Source organism: Ranitomeya variabilis, chromosome 1 (genome assembly GCF_051348905.1).
Source record: "Ranitomeya variabilis isolate aRanVar5 chromosome 1, aRanVar5.hap1, whole genome shotgun sequence".
NCBI classification, from domain to species: domain Eukaryota; kingdom Metazoa; phylum Chordata; class Amphibia; order Anura; family Dendrobatidae; genus Ranitomeya; species Ranitomeya variabilis.
In genome coordinates this window covers 162,103,313-162,124,647 of record NC_135232.1, presented here as the reverse complement: position 1 = coordinate 162,124,647, position 21,335 = coordinate 162,103,313, and the positions used below count along the sequence as shown (strand labels likewise).

At 41.6% G+C, this 21,335-nt stretch overlaps 1 protein-coding gene across 4 annotated transcripts in view; it reads left to right on the top strand.

The window, feature by feature from the left end:
- The window catches only part of TMEM232 (transmembrane protein 232), a 435,959-nt gene extending 415,187 nt beyond the window's left edge, over positions 1 to 20,772 (top strand). For all 4 annotated transcript variants that reach the window (XM_077290225.1, XM_077290199.1, XM_077290207.1 and 1 more), the window contains 2 exons: positions 2,192 to 2,285; positions 20,284 to 20,772. In XM_077290225.1, coding sequence (XP_077146340.1) covers positions 2,192 to 2,285; positions 20,284 to 20,442 — 253 coding nt within the window. In that variant the 3' untranslated portion in view covers positions 20,443 to 20,772. The remainder of the gene's footprint in view (positions 1 to 2,191; positions 2,286 to 20,283) is intronic.
- Positions 20,773 to 21,335: the final 563 nt, after the last annotated feature.

Sequence of the window (21,335 nt, the reverse complement as noted above, 5' to 3'; positions counted from 1 at the left end):
AATTATTATGCACAGTAGAATTTCTAAACATTTGATATGTTTTAAAGAACTGAAAATGCTCGTGTGTGGAATTTGCAGCATTAGGAGGTCACATTCACTGAACAAAAAAGCTATTTAACGCCAAAACATCCCAACAGGCCAAGTTACATGTTAACATAGGACCCTTCTTTGATGTCACCTTCACTATTCTTGCATCCATTGAACTTGTGAGTTTTTGGAGAGTTTCTGCTTGTATTTCTTCGCATGAAGTTGGAATAGCCTCCCAGAGCTGCTGTTTGGATGTGAACTGCCTCCCACCCTCATAGATCTTTTTGCTTGATGATCCTCTAAAGGTTCTCTATAGGGCTGAGGTCAGGGGAAGATGGTGGCCACACCATGAGTTTATCTCATTTTATGCCCATAGCAGCCAATGACTCAGAGGTATTCTTTGCAGCATGAGATGGGGCATTGTCAGCATGAAGATGATTTTGCTCCTGAAGGCATGTTTCTGCTTTTTAGACCATAGAAGAAAGTTGTCAGTCAGAAACTCTATATACTTTGCAGAGGTCATTTTCACACCTACAGGAACACCTTAAAGGGCCTTACCAGCTGTTTCCCATGATTCCGGCCCAAAACATGACTCCTCCACCTCCTCACTGACGTTGCAGCCTTGTTGGGACAAGGTGGCCATCCACTACTCCATCCATCTGGACCATCCAGGGTTGCTCAACACTTATCAGTAAACAAGACTGTTTGGAAATTAGTCTTCATGTATGTGTGGGCCCAATACAACCATTTCTGCTTGTGAACATTGTTTAAGGGTGGCCGAATAGTAGGTTTATGCACCACAGCAAGCCTTTGAAGGATCCTACACCTTGAGGTTTGAGGGACTCCAGAGGCACCAGCAGCTTCAAATATCTGTTTGCTGCTTTGTAATGGCTTTTTAGCAGCTGCTCTCTTAATCCGATGAACTTGCCTGGCAGAAATCTTCCTCATTATGCCTTTATCAGCACAAACACATTTGTGCTCAGATACAGCCACAAATCTCTTAACAGTATGATGATCACGCTTATGATTTTGGAAAATTTCTATTGTTTTCATCTCTTCACCAAGGCATTGCACTATTTGATGCTTTTCAGCAGCAGAGAGATCCTTTTTCTTTCCCATGTTACTTGAAAACTGTGACCTGCTTAATAATGTGGAACATCATTTTTAAATAGTTTTCCTTTAATTAGAATCACCTGGAAAACCAATTATCACATGTGTTTAAGATTGATTTCAGTGATCCATTGAGCCCCGAGACACAATACCATCCACGAGTTTATTTGAAAAACAAAACAATTAAATCTTTATGACACTTAAATCCAATTTGCATAATAATTTGGAACACAGTGTAATGTTAGCCTATCGTGCACATGACCGATTTTTTTTTTCCTTGGAAGCGTGTGAAGAAAAAAATTCCTGCATTCCCGAGTTTGATCCGACATGGGGATTCTACTCAGCCATGCAAGTCAATGTGATCATCAGACTGCACACAGATGACACACGTCCGATTTCCAGAATGCAGAAGTTTTTTTCTCCATCTTCTCCTCATCTGAGAGAATCGGATCACACTATGCAGACACTCTGATCCAACTCCGATCAGAGTGTCAGTTGCATAATCGACCTGATTCTGTAGGATGAAAGAATCTACCGCCCCACTGCCCTTACCCAAAGTAGAGTCTACTAGGCTTTGATTCCTTTGTGTGGTCAATTACTTAGTGTCAAAACTCAATAGAGACCTGAAAGAACGGAGATGAGTGATAGTCTGAACAGAGCCGAATCAGACTTTTATGTGGCGTTTTTTTCTTGTTTTACATAAAGGAGAAAGAAAAAAAAGAATAATAGCTATAGTCTTTTGAAAGTAAGCTGTCCAACATTTCTAACGATCTATTCTTACTGATGCTTAGTTCCTTTTTCAGTTGAGTGTGCACTTTTTTGACAGCAGGAACAGCACAGTCTGTAGCTTTATTCTTGTCAAAATGCCAGAAACAAAAAAGAAACCTGACAAACCCAATTGTACATAAATTTTAAAAGAGACAGATGACATTACTATGAACAGAGCCTAAAACGCAAAGAGATAATATCTTACTATTTATTGTGCTAAACAAATATGCACAAATCCAGTACATCTGTAGCTAATGAATTATTGTGAAAATGCGTATTTCAACAGGCAAGAACTTCTAAGCAAAGGGTCATCTCTCACTCCTCCGTTACCCTTTTTCACACGGACAAGCATGGAATTGAAAACAGTTGTGGAAGATCAGGTAATATGATTTTTATAATGTGTTGCATATACAATAATCTAACAAAATTCTTTGTGGAGCAAAAATGCTTACAGGGTTCATAAGGCAAAATCATAATTGGTTAAAATTGCAAAGTTATTGTAAAAATGAGCAACTTTGCAATTTACTCAAGAATGCAATCAGCCAGTGGTGGCTGGTCTCCTACGCAAGGAGGACAACACTTACAGGCTCTTTCTAATACAGCTTGTAAGCATTGCTTTGAAGCTGGCTGTATCCAGTCAGCTTCACTGTCCCTGCACTTCTCCAATTCTCCAAAGTCAAGACTATCTCTGCTGCATCAGAGAGCTCACCGTTTTGGCCAGCAGTGTTTCTGGTCTAACCTATTGGATAAGCAGGAGTGAACAACCCCCATCACCCCTAAAACTCGCAAGCAATAGTTCAGGAGGTGAGGAAATCCCAATGCATAGGCTCTGTCTGGTAGTGCTTCTCAGCTGCAGTCAAGTGGCTATAGACATAGAATTTATATTGGCTATATACAGTGAGGAAAATAAGTATTTTTAATACACTGCCAATTTAGCAAGTTTTCCCACCTACGAAGAACGGAAAGGTCTGTAATTTTTATCATATGTACAGTAGACATCTACTGTGGGAGATCTAAACATAAAAATCAGAAAATCACATTGTATAATTTTCAAATAATTAAAAATTGCATTAAATAGTTATTTGATCATCCACCAACCAACAAGAATTCTGTCTCTCACAGACCTGTTAGTTTTTCTTTAAGAAGTCCTTTTACTTTCACTCTGTGAAACCTGTATTAATTGCAATTGTGTGAACTCATTGCCGGTATAAAAGACACTTGTCCACACAATCAATCACACTCCAACCTCTCCACCATGGCCAACATTAAAGAGCTGTTTAATGACACCTGGGACAAAATTGTAGTCCTGCACAAGGCTGGATGGCCTACAGGACAACAGGCAGGCAGCTTGGTGAGAAGGCAAAAATTGTTGGCGCAATTATTAGAAAATGGAAGAAACACAAGATGACTGTCAATCTTCCTCGGTCTGGGGCTCCTTGCAAGATCTCACTTCGTGGGGCAAGGATGATTCTGAGAAAGATCAGGCATCAGCCCAGAACTACACGGAAGGATCTGGTCAATGACCTGAAGAGAGCTGAGACCACAGTCTCAAACATTACTGTTACTAAAACACTTTGCGAGCATGGATTAAATTCCTGCTTGGCACACAAGGTCTCCCTGCTCACTCCAGCTCATGACCAGGCACATTTGAATTTTGCCAATAACTATCTGGATGATGCAGAAGAGGCATGGGAGAAGGTCATGTGGTCAGATGAGATCAATATAGAACTTTTAAATATCAACTCCACAAAGAATGAGCACAACCCTAAGAGAAGAAGGATGAGTACAACCCCAAGAGCATCGTCTCAACCATGAAGCATGATGGGAAAAACATCATACTTTGTGGGTGCTTTTCCACAAAAGGGGACAGGATGATGGCACCTTATTGAAGAAAGGATGGATGGGTCATGTACAGTGAGATTTTGCCAACAACCTCGTTCCCTCAGTAAGAGCATTGAAGATGGGTCATGGCTTGGTCTTCCAGCGTGACAATGACCCAAAACACACAGCCAAGCAAACTAAGTAATTGTTTCGTAAGAAGTATTTGAAGGTCTTGGAGTGGCCTAGCCAGTCTCCAAACATGAACCCAATAGAAAATCTTTAAAGGAGGTGAAACTCAATGTTTGCCAGCAACAGCCCAAAACCTGAAAGATCTGGGGAACATCTATATGGAGGAGTGGGACAAAATCCCTGCTGCAGTATGTGCAAACTTGGTTAAGAACTACAAGAGACGTCTGACATCTGTATTGCAAACAAAGGTTTCTGCACCGAATATAACGTTTTATATTGTATCAAGTGTTTATCTAATGTAATTAAATGCTATTTAATTATGTAAAAATAATACAGTGTAATTTTCTGGATTTTTTCTCAAGATTCTGTCTCTCACAGGTGAAGTGTAAAAAATGCAAAATCGGCAGTGTATCAAATATTTATTTTCCTCACTGTATGACCCATTTGTTGTCCTTTTGGCTGGTTGGATGATAGCATTATACAAAATTATAGCTATGTCCAGACAAAAATTAACAGATACAATAAAGAAAGAAAAGATCCACAATTTTGGCTTCATTTCCATCATAACTGTTGCCAGATTCATTTGCAATAATATAATTATAAAGTAAGTAGGACATAATCCAAAGCATTGCTAAACCTAGCTCAGTTTTCAAGGATGCTTGAAAAGCTATCCTTCAGACCTAAGTGCACTTAGAGTGTATTTAATTTATTTAGAGCAAACAAAATTCCTTTTCTACACAAGACAGTAGCAGAATATGTTACCTACTGTTCTTTGACTGAAGAGAAGCTGGGTTACACTGAGAAGTGCTGATTTCATCTGACAGAAACTTGATATCTCAATGTTCAGAAATGATCTTTTACATTGTGTATGCAGAGCAGCTACAGAGAAATACAATGGCTCATTTGTATGTAAGCAGAATTTCTACTTTACAGGCCTCAAAGAATTTTAGAGTCTGAATGACATACACTGCACAACATATTCATCATGAAGAACATTGCTTTTGTTCTATACATCCCTATAGAATTTAAAGTGTATCATTACAATTAACTTTTTCAAAATAAGCTTTCATATGTCTGTACATGAGGAATAAGAACATTTCTGGCCATTACATGACTTCCATCATGCATTTTTCACCAGTTTTCCCCTTTGTAGACACTGTTTCTAATTTTCTAGCTTCTCTGATTTAGTGGGAGAAGATTAGCTGTTATGATGTCTCCTGTGGCCATACTAAGCTATGTGGCTGTGAATCCAGAACTTGTCTGAGGTGTAACATTTGATTAATGCTGCAGCACAAGTTAGTGCATGCCTCATTGTGCTGAGTGCATCCCGCTCCTCCTTTACCTCTATCTACAAAATATAATAGAAAGTGTAACCTGACACCTCACTGTGGTGATAGACTATCTCACTTTGACTTAGGGTACTGTCACACAGTGCCATTTTGATCGCTACGACGGCACGATCCGTGACGTCGCAGCGTCGTATGATTATCGCTCCAGCGTCGTAGACTGCGGTCACACGTTGCAATCACGGCGCTGGAGCGATGCCGAAGTCCCCGGGTAACCAGGGTAAACATCGGGTTACTAAGCGCAGGGCCGCGCTTAGTAACCCGATGTTTACCCTGGTTACCAGCGTAAACGTAAAAAAACCAAACAGTACATACTTACATTCTGGTGTCTGTCCCCCGGCGTTCTGCTTCTCTGCACTGTGTAAGCACAGCGGCCGGAAAGCAGAGCGATGACGTCAGACGTCACCGCTGTGCTCGCTTTCTGGCTGGCCGGCGCTCACAGTGCAGAGAAGCTGAGACGCCGGAGGACAGACACCGGAATGTGAGTATGTACTGTTTGTTTGTTTTACGTTTACGCTGGTAACCAGGGTAAACATCGGGTTACTAAGCGCGGCCCTGCGCTTAGTTACCCGATGTTTACCCTGGTTACAAGCGAACACATCGCTGGATCGCTGTCACACACAACGATCCAGCGATGTCAGCGGGTGATCAAGCGACGAAAGAAAGTTCCATACGATATGCTACGACGTACGATTCTCAGCAGGGTCCCTGATCGCTGCTGCATGTCAGACACTGCGATATCGTATGGATATCGCTAGAACGTCACGAATCGTACCGTCGTAGCGACAAAAGTGGCACTGTGTGACAGTACCCTTAGATGTATTGGAGCTGTTTTCCAAACTGGACAACTAGTTCAATCAGCAGGGGAAGGTGGAAATGTGGCTGATTAGTGGAGACTGGAGAAATAAGCAGATTTGTTTCATAAGTATATTATAAGGTTTCTTATATTTTTGTCTGATCTTTTAATTTATGCAAAGATCTACTGGGCTTTGCATCCTTATCCACTAATTTTTCCCAGACAGGTTTCATTTTAAGCTAGCTTGGAGATGTGAATTAAAATCTCTTGAGTCCATCCCACAGGTACATCCTAGAATGATTGAATCACTTATACCCTTTACAATCAAAAAAAGTTTACTAAATACCTCAGATTTTTTACGTATATAGAAATTGTGGAGTTCATGTATTTATTAATTGCAGTGCACTAATGCCACAGTGTATGCATATACAGTGGGAACGGAAAGTATTCAGAACCCTTTAAAATTTTCACTCTTTATTTCATTGCAGCCATTTGGTAAATTCATTTTTTTCTCATTAATGTACACTCTGCACCCCATCTTGACTGAAAAAACAGAAATGTAGAAATTTTTGCAAATTTATTAAAAAAGAAAAACTGAAATATCACATGGTCATAAGTCTTCAGACCCTTTGCTCAGACACTCATATTTAAGTCACATGCTGTCCATTTCGTTGTGATCCTCCTTGAGATGGTTCTACTCCTTCATTGGAGTCCAGCTGTGTTTAATTAAACTGATAGGACTTGATTTGGAAAGGCACACACCTATCTATATAAGACCTCACAGATCACTGTGCATGTCAGACCAAATGAGAATCATGAGGTCAAAAAAACTGGCCATGGAGCTCAGAAACAGAATTGTGGCAAGGCACAGATCTGGCCAAGGTTACAAAGAACTTCTGCAGTACTCAAGGTTTTTAAAACCACAGTGGCCGCCTTAATCCTTAAATGGAAGAAGTTTGGGACCACCAAAAGTCTTCCTAGACCTGGCTGTCCAGCCAAACTGAGCAATCGTGGGAGAAGAGCCTTGGTGATAGAGGTAAAGAAGAACCCCAAGATCACTGTGGCTGAGCTCCAGAGATGCAGTTGGGAGATGGGAGAAAGTTCCACAAAGTCAACTATCACTGCAGCCCTCCACCAGTAAGGCCTTTATGGCAGAGTGACCCGACCGAAGCCTCTCCTCGGTGCAAGACATATGAAAGCCCACATAGAGTTTGCTAAAAACACATGAAGGACTCCCAGACTATGATAAATAAGATTCTCTGGTCATATGAGACGAAGATAGACCTTTTTGGTGATAATTCTAATCAATATGTGTGGAGAAAACCAGGCACTGCTCATCACGTGCACAATACAATGCCAACAGTGAAACATGATGGTGGCAGCATCATGCTATGGGTATGTTTTTCAGCTGCAGGGACAGAACGACTGGTTGCCATTGAAGGATACATGAATGCGGCCAAGTACAGAGATATCCTGGATGAAAACCTCTTCCAGAGTGCTCTGAACCTCAGACTTGGCGGAAGGATCACCTTCCAACAAGTCAATGACCCTAAGCACACAGCTAAAATAACAAAGGAGTGGCTTCAGAACAACTCTGTGACCATTCTTGACTGGCCCAGCAAGAGCCCTGACCTAAACCCAATTAAGCATCTCTGGAGAGACCTGAAAATGGCTGTCCACCAACGTTCGCCATCCAACCTAACGGAGTCTGAGAGTATCTGCAAGGAAGAATGGCAGAGGATCCCCAAATCCAGGTGTGAAAAACTTGTTGCATCATTCCCACGAAGGCTCCTGGCTGTACTAGCTCAAAAGAGTGCTTCTACTCAATATTGAGCAAAGGGTCTGAATACTTATGACTAGGGTTGAGCGACTTTTGCTTTTTTAGGATCGAATTGGGTTTTGTGAAACCCGACCTTCTCAAAAGTCGGATCGCGTGAAATCGGCCGATTCTACTGTAAAGTCGGGTTCCGGACCGGAACACGAAACCCAATGCAAGTCAATGTGGATTTTTTATTTTTTTTTCTTCTCTCTCTCTCTCTCCCCTCCGTGCAAAGCATATGTTGTGTTTGACTGCGGAAATCACTGCAGCCCAAACGGTAATATGGCTCTATGACGCCGCAGAAACCAGGCCGGAACCTATGTCATCACGCTGCCCACACTCCTTAATAGGCTGAAAAAATGGCGGGGAAGGCGTCATACAAAACTCGACTTTGGCGCCATGATCGCCGACCACGTGGCCGATCCCACGCTGGAGTCGGGTCGGGTTTCACGAAACCCGACTTTGCCAAAAGTCGGCGACTTTTGAAAATGAACGATCCGTTTCGCTCAACCCTACTTATGACCATGTGATATTTCAGTTTTTCTTTTTTAATAAATTTGCAAAAATTACTATATTTATGTTTTTTTCAGTCAAGATGGGTGCGAGAGTGTACATTAATGAGAAAAAAATGAACTTTTTTGAATTTACCAAATGGCAGGAATGAAACAAAGAGTGAAAAATTTAAAGGGGCTTGAATACTTTCCGTACCCAGTGTGTGGGTGTGTGTGTGTGTGTGTGTGTGTGTGTGTATATATATACAGTGTATATATATACAGTGGGCATATAAGAAATAGAAAAATAGAGAAGCACATTGAGCATGGAAAGAATCTGGGTGCAAATAAAGCTTCCACATTGAAAAGTAACCTCTGGCTCACCCAACAAACAGTGGCACGATATGGCAATTCACAAACTGCAGAGGTCGACCGGAGCAGTGCCAAGAACAAATGAATATGGCGGTTAGTAAGTATAATATTAAGGACAGGGAACTTTCATTAGTGTCACCACTTCAGCTCTGCAATGAAAAAAAAAAAACTGTTGGAGTGGTGCTTTAAAGAATTCTAATTCTGAGATTTTCATGGCTGATTTTGGTAAGGCAATTTCATGTGACCTCCATGCAACCTCAATGTTTCCCTATTAAGGAAAAATGACTGACAATTTTACAAATTCCAGCATGGTATTATGATTTTCAGTCATCAAAAGTTGCAAGAATGCAGCTATAATAGCTGTGATGGCACAGTACAGAGCACCGATACTCTGCAGTATAGAGCCATGGGGATTCCAAGTGCTTTCCTACTGCTATGTGCATAAAGCATTAATATTAAATTGATGTTAAACTATCTGTTCAACATACAATTACATATACAAATTGAATGTAGATTACTTTATATAAAGTGCCATTCTCTTCCCAGGGGTAATATAATGTTCTCCATTGTGACGGAAGTGTGCATAGTTAGAGGTATTGTTATGGTTGCTAGTTTACTTACATGCAGCATACAAGATCTGAAGGTAAACTGTATTTAACTGATTATTATGGCATTATAGGCATTAACTTGCTATCTTGCAGTTTCTGTTCCATTTAATAAAGATTTTGAACAGAATAATAATTCATTAATTAGCTCCGACTTTTAATATTTAATATACTGAGAAATAAAAGTGTTTGTTTGAGAGACACTTAATTAAAGGAAGTCGTAAAAGAACAAAATGTAATGTATGCTTGATAAATTGCAAATAATTCTATAAAATTAAGTATCTTGTTAGTAAAAGAAATGCGTAGCTGTAAAATATGCATAATTAGCCTTGCTCATTTATAAGGTTTCAAATAATTAATTTTTATGATGAAGAAGAATGAGCTAAAACCGTATTTCTGTCCTACTATTCTGCAACATTTCCTTGACGAACGCCACCGAATACATGTTTGATGACGTACAGAAGAACCACACGAAAATATCCACTATGGATCGGCCTCAAGTCAAATTTCCTCTAATTCACAGGTGCCAATTCGAACAATTGGCAGATCAATTTGAGCAAATCATACAAAATAAAGGCAAAAAAATGGCACCATCTCTCACACTGGCATGTGTGGCATGTGGGCTTCCACATAATACCATACAGCTATGACATCACATGGTCTAGTGCATGGGGACTATCACAGCCACTAAAAAAGATGAGGTCAAGCCAAGCACTGTCGTTTTGCCATTTTACACATTAGGGATACGTGCCCCTATCTATTTTGAGGCCTTCTGGCACAGAGGGAGGTGATATACTAGAGATAGGAAGCATCCAGATTGCGTACACCTTGTTGTGGCAGGATGGCTTTTAGACTTTTTTCAACTAAGTTATTTACATTCATATGTACTATTACGCATGTATTTACTTATTGCAGGTTTTTTTATCCTAGGTTTTTGTTTTTTAATTGCCACAATATGAATTTGCACCTACACACTGCACCTATACTAATAGGTGTGGCGGCTTTTTTTTTCAGTTTTACCCCTGTGAAAGTGCCAGTATTTTCTCATGTAAAACAATCATACTAAAAAGAATCACTTCAGAACTTTTTCTACCTTTAATGTCACCCATAATCTATACAAATCTATTGAGAAACAAACTAAAATCATTTTGAGGGGGAAAATAAAAAAGCTAAAATAATATGGTTGCATAAGTATAAATACCCTCTTATAATTAGGAATATTGTTGCATTCAGAAATATCCAATGATATTTAACCCTGTTTTTGTGTTTTCATTTTTTGCTCCCTTTCTTCTCAAAGCCATAATTTTTAATCTTTCGGTCAATATGGCCATGTGATGTCTTGTTCTTTGCAAAACGAGTTGTTCTTTTGAACAACACCATTGGTTTTAACATATCATGTACTGAAAAATGGGAAAAAAATTCCAAGTGCGGTGAAATTGCAAAAAAAGTGCAATCAAGCAAGTTGTTTTTTTAGTTTTGTTTACCATGTTCACTAAATGCTAAAACTGACCAACCAGTATGATTCTCCAGGTCATTACGAATTCATAGACACCAAACATGTCCAAGTTCCTTTTTATCTAAGTGTTGAAAAAAATTCCAAAGTCTGTTAAAAGAAAAAAATTGCGCCATTTGCCGATACCAATAGCGTCTTCATTTTTCATGATCTCGGGTTGAGTGAGGGCTAATTTTTTGCGGGCCCAGCTGAAATTTTTACTCATATCGCTTTGGTGCAGATACAATCTTTAGATCGGCCATTATTGCATTTTAATGCAATGTTTCGGCCACCAAAAAAGCGTAATCCTGGCTTTTTGACTTTTTTCCTCTTTACGCTGTTTAGCAATCAAGTTAATTCTTTTTTTATATTGATAGATCAGGCGATTCTGAATGCGGCGATACTATGGGGTTAGTAATGGGGGCATCCTCTCCATTACTAACCTGTGGGCTTGATGTCAGCAGATATAAAACCTCCCTATCCACAACACCAAGAGAAATGACAAGAGCCAAGCAAGCACCAGAATTGGCACATATAATAGATATGCCTTTTGGGGCAGCTGCAGGCTGCTATTTTTAGGCAGGGGAGACCAGTATCCATGGCCCTTTACCAGCCTGAGAATACCAGTCCCCAGCTGTTTGCTTTAGCCTGGCTGGTTGTCAAAAATGGGGAGGGACCCTATGCCATTTTTAAATTCTTTATTTTAATAATTTAAAAAAACGGCGTGAGACCCCTCTATTCTTGATAAAGCTGACACCAGAGGATGGCAGCCCGCAGCTGTCAGTATTGCCTGCACTGGTTATCAAAAATAGAAGAGACCTCACGTCATTTTGTAATTTTTTTATTTATGTATATCACAGATGCCGGCTGATGAATACTCCCATCAGCGGTGCTTACTCTCCCTGTTATTAGTGACAACAGGCATAGGCTGATGGGAGTAGTACTCTCTCATTAGCCAACGTCTGTGACTGAAGGTAACATTTTTACCTCTGGCCACAGTTGCTGGCTCACGCTGTCACTGCAGCTCTCTAATCTGATCAGAGCCAGTGTTTGACATGCTGTCATGCAGATGACAGGGTGACAATGGATGTTCGGGGGCCCCCCATACATCTGAACCAAACTTTTTTAGATGTTTGGCCGAACTCGCCGTACCTGATGATCAACGGGTTCGCCCATCACTAATAATGTGAAGTCTAACTGAGAAACTATTATAACTCACCCATACCCATGGGACTTACTGTATGGCTGACAATGTGCCCAGCTGCAGTGCAGCCCATCTTACAAAAATTATGCAGAGTGACTTTCATGAGCTACAGCTACAACTGTCATTATAAACACACCTCTCACATGTTCTATATGATATGTATCCTACAATTATCAGCAATTTACTCCTTATGCTGGCTGTATCTCCTTGTGTCATTTGTCCCTAAACTCAACTCTTTGTTTCATAGCAAGTATTTGGTAAATTCAAAAAAGTTCATTTTTGTTTGCAATAATGTACACTCTGCATTCCATCTTGACTGAAAAAAAAACAGAAATGTAGAAATTTTTTACAAATTTATTAAAAAAGAAAAAGTATTCAGACCCTTTGCTCAGTACTGAGTAGAAGCACCCTTTTTAGCTAGTACAGCCATGAGTCTTCTTGGGAATGATGCAACAAGATTTTCACACCTGGATTTGGGGATCCTCTGCCATTCTTCCTTGCAGATCCTCTCCAGTTCTGTCAAGTTGGATGGTGAACATTGGTGGACATCCATTTTCAGGTCTCTCCAGAGATGCTCAATTGGGTTTAGGTCAGGGCTCTGGCTGGTCCAGTCAAGAATGGTCACAGAGTTGTTCTGAAGCCATGCCTTTGTTATTTTAGCTGTGTACATATGGTCATAGTCTTGGTGGCAGGTGAACCTTTGGCCAAGACTGAGGTCCAAAGCACTCTGGATAAGGTTTTCATCCAGGATATCTCTGTACTTGGCCACATTCATGTATCCTTCAATGGCAACCAGTCGTTCTGTCCCTGCGGCTTAAAACACCCCCATAGCATGATGCTGGGACCACCATGTTTCACTGTTGGGATTGTAAAATGTGAGGTATTTAGTAATTTTTTTTTTATCATAAAGGGTATAAGTCATCCAACCATTCTAGGGTGTACCTAAAGGATGGACCCAAGAGATTTTAATTCACATCTCCATGTGCCAAGCTAGCTTAAAATGAAACCTGTCTGGGAAAAATTAGTGGATAAGGATGCAAAGCCCAGTAGATCTTTGCATAAATTAAAAGATCAGGCAAAAATATAAGAAACTTTGTCACATACCTTATGAAACAAATCTACTTATTTCTCCACTGATCAGCCACATTTCCACCTTCCCCTGCTGTTTGAACTAGTTGTCGACTTTGGAAAACAGCTCCAATACATCTAAGGGTACCGTTACACTAAGCGACTTACCAACGATCACGATCAGCGATCGTGATCGTTGGTAAGTCGTTGTGTGGTCGCTGGGGAGCTGTCACACAGACAGCTATCTCCAGCGACCAACGATCAGGGGAAAGACTTCGGCATCGTTGAAACTGTCTTCAACGATGCTGAAGTCCCCCTGTAGCACCCGGGTAACCAGGGTAAACATCGGGTTACTAAGTGCAGGGCCGTGCTTAGTAACCCGATATTTACCTTGGCTACCATTGTAAAAGTAAAAAAAAAAAACACTACATACTCACTTTCTGATGTCTGTCACGTCCCCCGGCTTCCACGCGCTGCTGCAAAGAGCTTTCCCTGCACTGAATGTGTCAGCGGCGCCGGCAGCAGCGGTGACGTCACCACTGTGCTCTGCTTTACGGCCGGCACTGACAGTCAGTGCAGGGAAAGCTCCTTGCAGCAGCGCGTGGACGCCGGGGGACGTGACAGACATCAGAAGGTGAGTATGTACTGTTTTTTTTTTACTTTTACAATGGTAACCAGGGTAAATATCGGGTTACTAAGCACGGCCCTGCGCTTAGTAACCCGATGTTTACCCTGGTTACAAGTGAACACATCGCTGGATCGGTGTCACACACACCGATCCAGCGATGACAGCGGGTGATCAGTGACAAAATAAGGTGCTGGCCTTCTAGCTCCGACCAACGATATCACAGCGGGATCCAGATCGCTGCTGCGTGTCAAACACAACGATATCGCTATCCAGGACTCTGTAACGTCACGGATCTTTGTCGTTCTCGTTGGAAAGTTGTTCAGTGTGAAGGTACCTTTAGTCAAAGTGAGATAGTCTGTCACCACAGTGAGGTGTCAGGTTACACTTTCTATTATAAGCACTAACTTGTGCTGCAGCATTAAGCAAATGTTACACCTCAGACAAGTTCTGGATTCACAGCCATATAGCTTAGTACGGCTATAGGAGACATCATAACAGCTAATCTCCCACTAAATCAGAGAAGCTAGAAAATTAGAAACAGTGTCTGCAAAGGGGAAAACTAGTGAAAAATGCATGATAGAAGTCATGTAATGGCCACAGAGTTGTTCTGAAGCCACTCCTTTGTTATTTTAGCTGGGTGCTTAGGGTCATTGTTTTTTTGCAAGGTGAACCTTCGGCCAAGTCTGAGGTCCAAAGCACTCTGGAAGAGTTTTTCATCCAGGTTATTTCTGTACTTGTCCACGTTCATGTTTCCTTCAATGACAAGCAGTCCTCCTGTGCCTGCAGCTGAAAAACACCCCCATAGCATGATGCTGCCACCACCATGTTTCACTGTTGGGATTGTATTGGGCAGGTGATGGGCAGTGCCTGTTTTTCTCCACACATGCCGCTTAGAATTATCACCAAAAGGGTCTTTCTTCATCTCATCTGACCAGAGAATCTTATTACTCATAGTCTGGGAATCCTTAATGTGTTTTTTTTTTAGCAAACTCTATTCAGGATTTCATATGTCTTGCTCTGAGGAGAGGCTTCCATCGGGCTACTCTGCCATAAAGACCTGACTGGTGAAGGGCTGCACAAATAGTTGACTTTGTGTCTGCCAGGCATGACAACTGGTCATCTTTGCTGCCTTGGGCAGGGTGTCCTCTTAATAATGCCGTCTCTGACTCTAATGGATGCCGTTTCTCTTAAACTACGGTCAACACGTGTCCCCGTGCCCATGCCTGTCTCGTCTTTGGACCCTAGGGTGGTGTAATGGGCAGTGGGCGCTCTTGACATCTGGGATCGCATGCAGGATGCCATCAAGGTTTCCAAAGAGAGAGCGAGGGTCTCCATCGACACGCGACGCTGCCCTGCCCGGTCTTTGACCCTGGCGATTTAGTGTGGCTGTCAGTTCGTATCTTCAAGCTGAGAATAGAGTCCACTAAATTTGCTCCCCGCTATCTGGGTCCTTTCAAGGTCCTTGAACAGGTGAATTCTGTAGTATATCGTGTCAGCCTTCCACCACATATGAACATTATGGACACCTTCCATGTCTCTTTGTAAAAGCCTGTATATATGTATCGGTCTTCTGGGACGCCGGCTAGGCATTCGGGCACATCCTCTGATGATTTTGAGGTTAATGCCATTGTTGGTCCAAGGTGGTGTGTGGTAAAAAATTTTTTTGGGTGGACTGGAAGGGTCATGGGCCAGAGGATAGGAACTGGGAACATTTGGAGCACCTCCGTGCCCCCCAGCTTATTGTGGCTTTTGAGCATGGCGAACATCGCCGGGGGTATGCTAGCGGGGTCGTAATGTTAGGCGCTGGGATTCTCCTTCTCCACGGGGTAGATCCCAAGCCTTGCCTGCATTTGAAGTCTCCCATTCTGCTTTGACCGCTGCAGGTGCTGCTGAGCATAGACGTTGGTCCCAGCATCTTGCCTAGGTTCGTGCTATTCATCTGGTTACTGCTGGCTCTTCAGCCAAGCCTATGATAACCAGCAGTAGTCAGTCATTACTGGGTGCGAGTGACACTACTTCGTGTGCTGCTCACTGAGTGACTTTTAACTCAGTGCGAGCAAGCAATTGCTCACCTCATTCTCTGCCATTGTTCACATTAGCTGCAGTTTTACGCCTCTGCACGGTGGACCCAGGGTTGCGATTGCCCTTCCTCATTAAATCTATTTTGTGCAATCCGTCTGTAAGGGGGTGCCTTGGTATGTCACATGCCACCTCTACTTTGGTTGCTGTGCACATGTAATACATGTGGCACCTGGGTGGTTATTCATGTTGATGTGATGCAATGTTTATATACTGCAATGCTAGTGTAATGTGTGGTTTCCTGCTGTTTATTAATATGCACTGTAATGTATTTGTCATGTACTGTAATGTGTTGTATTGTGCTTTAGTTTAGGGATAGATTAGTATAAGGGAATTAGAATAGAGGGGGCACAGAAAAATAGAGCAAAGGATGGATAAGAGTGTTAGTTACAGGCAGCACAGGGGTTAAGTAGATGGGAGGGGCGCAGAGCAGAGCAGCAGGGGGATATAGGAGAAAGACTTCCTGGTTAGTGAGGAGTTCCCGGGCAGCTTGCCCGAAGGCAAGATGCCTGTAGAATACAGGATCTATGCAGCTGACAGAATGGAGCAGCTATGGCTGTTGGGAGTCCCAGGATAGGGACTAGTGTGGATGGGCACCAGCGACCAGAGGTCAACTCAAGGAGGATTCAGGGTTTATGACCAGGGAAGGTGAAGCTGAGAGAGCTATCCTAGTATCTCTTCTTAAGGAAGCACATGTAGAACAAACTAAGTGCAGGAGCTGGAAGAATTTGTCAGGAAGAACCAGGTCTGTACGAAAGACAGGGAGAGTATGGAAATGCCACTCTGTGTGAACTATGCTGCTGATTTGATGGATGCTTTGCTGTTTATTAAAGTTCAACTGTTGGAAAAAGACCTCTTCTCTGAAGTGATTTGCAGAGCCTACATGATAGCTGCCGAAAGGAATGTGACAGAGCTTGAGAGTGTGCTGTAGTGCACATTACACATGCTGTACAAGGAACTTTATCTTTTCATGAGCAAGGTGCCGGGATCTCACTGTTGCTTAGTGGACTCGCCTATGGCTGTCACCCCCGTGCCACCTTGTTACACGCTAACCCTAACAGGGTCTGAATACTTTCCGTACCCACTGTGTATATATATATATATATATATATATATATATATATATATATGTATCAATTGTTTTTACAAATTAACACGTATGCCTCACTTATTATTGAGTTTAATGCAGATCCAATGTATCTTTTATGGCCAAGATAGGAATAACTACTTCTAGGTACTAGCGATAAGAGGCAGAGTTACAAAAACTGTGCTAATTGTGCATCCTCCAGTTCTGGACAGAATAATTCCTTCCTATATTTAGTAACTTTGTGATTTATATGATTATCACCAGCTCACCCACTCCAGAAGCCTTGTTTAATCTACTGCACGGGCAGCACTTCTTGATGAGTTTAGACAGTAAAAAAGATCAAAGTAGTCTAGCCAGTGCGGCTAAAAAACCCATCACTATTATTTTTATTTCACCAGCAGTTTAATATCCAGATCATAGTCCACATATAAAAACTATTACAGAAACATCCACCACATTAACCTGCATGTTTCAGACATACACTTGTCCTTAAAGGGATTATCAGGGACTATTTCATTTTTTTACTATAGACCTAAGAACTAACAGGTAGTGATGAGCAAGTGTGCTCGTTACTCGAGTTTTCCGAGCATGCTCGGGTGTTCTCCGAGTATCTTGGGTGTGCTCGCAGATTATGTTTGTGTCCCCGCAGCTGCATGATTTGCGGCTGTTAGACAACCTGAACACATGCAGGGATTGCCTGTTTACTAGGAAATCCCCATATGTATTCAGGCTGTCTAGCAGCTACAAATCATGCAGCTGCAGGGACACAAACATAATCTACAAGCACGCCCAAGATACTCGGAGAAAACCCAAGCATGCGCGGAAAACTCGAGTAACGAGCACACTCGCTCATCACTACTAGCAGGCAGGTAGTTGCTAACTAACAGCCTGTTCTGGCTGCTTCCAATTTCTGCTAGCTCAGAGGTTACAGATGGCTCCTGCCAGCTATTCTATAGCTTACATTGATGGCATGTCGCTAGTAGTGATGAGCGAATATACTCGTTACTCGAGATTTCCCGAGCACGCTTGGGTGACCTCTGAGTATTTTTTAGTGCTCGGAGATTTAGTTTTCATTGCCGCAGCTGAATGATTTACATCTGTTAGCCAGCCTAAGTACATGTAGGGGTTGCCTGGTTGCTAGGGAATCCCCACATGTTATCAAGCTGGCTAAGAGATGTAAATCATTCAGCTGTGGCAAGAAAAACTAAATCTCCGAGTACTAAAAAATACTCGGAGGACACCGGAGCATGCTCGGAAAATCTCGAGTAACGAGTATATTCGCTCATCACTAGTCACTAGGTAAAATTGCAAAGTGCTTGTAAAAACAAGCAAATTTGCAATATACATTGAGCTCATTGCCTAGGTTATTGGCCATTTCTGTAGTATTGGTGGCCAGTTACCTAGGCAAGGAGTGAAAAAAAAGATGCTAACAACCCTTTAAGATGTATTTTTTTAAAGAGTTAACCGCTGGTAACAAGCGTCGACTTATGAGAGTACTACTCACCAGCCGGGGCCTGTGCAATAAATAAATAAAAAAAAAAAGTGGTTTGGGGTCCCTCTATTTTTGCTAACCAGTGCAGCTGCGTAAAGCTGACTGCTGCGGGCTGCAAAATAGAGGAGTCCCTCGCTCTTTTCTTTTTAATTATTTAAATAAATAATCAAAAAAGGGTGTGGGTAGCCCCTCATTTTTGACAACCAGCCAGCTGGGGGCTGATATTCTCAGACTGGGAAGAGACCATGGATATTGGTTCTTCCCAGCTTAAAAATAGCAGCTGCTCCAGAAAAAGCATATTTATTACTGTAAAATTAAAAATAATAAAACACCATATTCTTCACCTAAATATTAATAATGGAAAGGCATCTATAAGACATCCCCATTACTAGCCCCGTTGTGAAAATTAAGTAAAGACACACATGAAAAAGTTTTTTAATTGATCAAAACACATATGAAAAAAAAGTTCTTTAAAATAAATACTCCCTACCCTCTTTTAGCCATTTGTTACTATATCAATATAAATGATAAAATACCATATTTCTCTGCTTTAGCTTCACTGGTGGTCAAAAATGGGTGGGACCACACACAGTATTTTTTTATTATTTATTTAAAGAATTTAAAAAAACAGCATGGGGACACCTTTATTTTTTATATCCAGTGAAGATAAATATGACAGTTGAGGGCTGAAGACCTCAGCAATTGGTTTTGCCTCCTTTGGTTATCAAGAATAGAGGGAACCCCACTCCCTTTCTGAATTTTATTTATTTATTGCACAGGTAAACTTTTTAATGCCGATCAAAGCTGCTGTGTGACAGCATGGGAACCACAGCACTCTGATTTGCGGTAACGAACTACCTACAAATCAAAGCCGGTGTTTCTCGCACTGTCACACAGATGACAGCGTAGGAAATGCTGGATTTTCGGGCTGCCAAACCTAAACAGCAACATGGACATAAGGGGGAAGTCCATTTTCGGGGTCCGTGTACAACTTGGTAACACTAGTATGGACCCCGAACTTTACCATTCAGGTTCGCAGATCTCTACTCATGAATAGTGTTGAGCATTCCGATACCGCAAGTATCGGGTATCGGCCGATATTTGCTGTATCGGAATTCCGATACCGAGTTCTGATATTTTTGTGATATCGGAAATCGGAATCGGAAGTTCCCAGTGTATGGTTCCCATGGTCTGGAGGAGAGGAGACTCTCCTTCAGGCCCTGGGATCCATATTCATGTAAAAAATAAAGAATTAAAATAAAAAATATGGATATACTCACCTCTCCGGCGGCCCCTGGACCTTACCGATGTAACCGGCAGCCTCCGTTCCTAAGAATGAGGAGTTTAGGACCTGTGATGACGTCGCGGCTTGTGATTGGTCGCGTGAGCGGTCACATGAGCGGTCACGCGACCAATCACAAGCCGCAACATCATCGAAGGTCCTAAACGCCTCATTCTTAGGAATGGAGGCTGCCGGTTACATCGGTAAGGTCGAGTGGCCGCCGGAGAGGTGAGTATATCCATATTTTTTATTTTAATTCTTTATTTTTTACATGAATATGGATCCCAGGGCCTGAAGGAGAGTTTCCTCTCCTTCAGACCCTGGGAACCATCCAGGATACCTTCCGATACTTGTGTCCCATTGACTTGCATTGGTATCGGGTATCGGTATCGGCGATATCCGATATTTTTTGGATATCGGCCGATACCATCCGATACCTTTGAGTATCGGAAGGTATCGCTCAACACTACTCATGAATTCTTTGGGCCATATAATTCTATATTCATTAAAATCCTAACCATATTATATTTTGTTTTAGAAATACTTATATAATAAATGTAATTACTATTATCAATGATAACATTACTTCATATTACTTTATCTATAGTGGGCAAAGGAACTGGACATTAGATTTAAGGAAGAAGAAGAAGAGATGAAAAAAGAAGAGCAAGAAAAAGTAAGAATAGAAGAAGAAAAATTTCAAGAAATAATGAGAAAAAGAGAACAGAAACTAAAGAAAACTAGCAAACCTTATGAACTCCCATGATCTATGGAGACAATTATACATGATAAAAATTAATTGCAATGAATAACCAATAAAAATGGCAAATTCATCTGAAAAATGCTTACCAGCCTCATTGACAACTTAAGATTGACTCTAAAGATAATGGTCTCAAGTCTAGGACTTGATTCCTGATTAAATCTGCTGACATTCCACCAATAATGCATTTAAAGGGTTTATGCACTACTGGAACGCCCCCTTCTTGATCTAAATGTTTGGCCCTGATAAAATAAAAAGTCTGTACTCACCTCTTGTGCCGGTGTTGTTCTAGCAGTGTTACACTCGTGTTCCCGGGACTCGCTTGGGGATGTTGTGACACGTGAACCCAATGCTCAATCAGCGCTGACTTCACTGTCCCCCACCTTGTGTCGAATAGAACACGAAGGGGAAGTTAAAGCTGCGGCTGATCCCTGACTTCCTCTTCTTGTTCACTTCATAAGAAAGGTGACGACAGTGACGCCAGTGCTGATTGTACGCTGGGCTTACTTGTCACAACAACCGCATGGAAACCCTGGGAAGAGCGAGAGCCGACAATGCGAGAACGGCGCTGGCACGGGAAGTGAGTATGAGTATAGGCTTTTTTATTTTAATAGAGGCCAAACTTGGGGTATGACAAGGAGTTTTCCAGGCATACCATTTACACACTCAAGAAATAGGTAGTGCACAATAATAGCCATTCTAAATTTCATCACACAACACTAACTCTGATTTTAAGAATTTTGTTCATGCTATTTGAAGAAAAACTTTCCTTGCTTTGCTTTTTTTCTTTGGAAGTCCATTGAACAGCAAGGTGGATTGCTGCTGAGGTGAAGAAAAAAAAATCTTTAAATCTTCAGTTTAGCGAGTGTGAATGAGCTGAGTGTGACCTGAGCATCAGT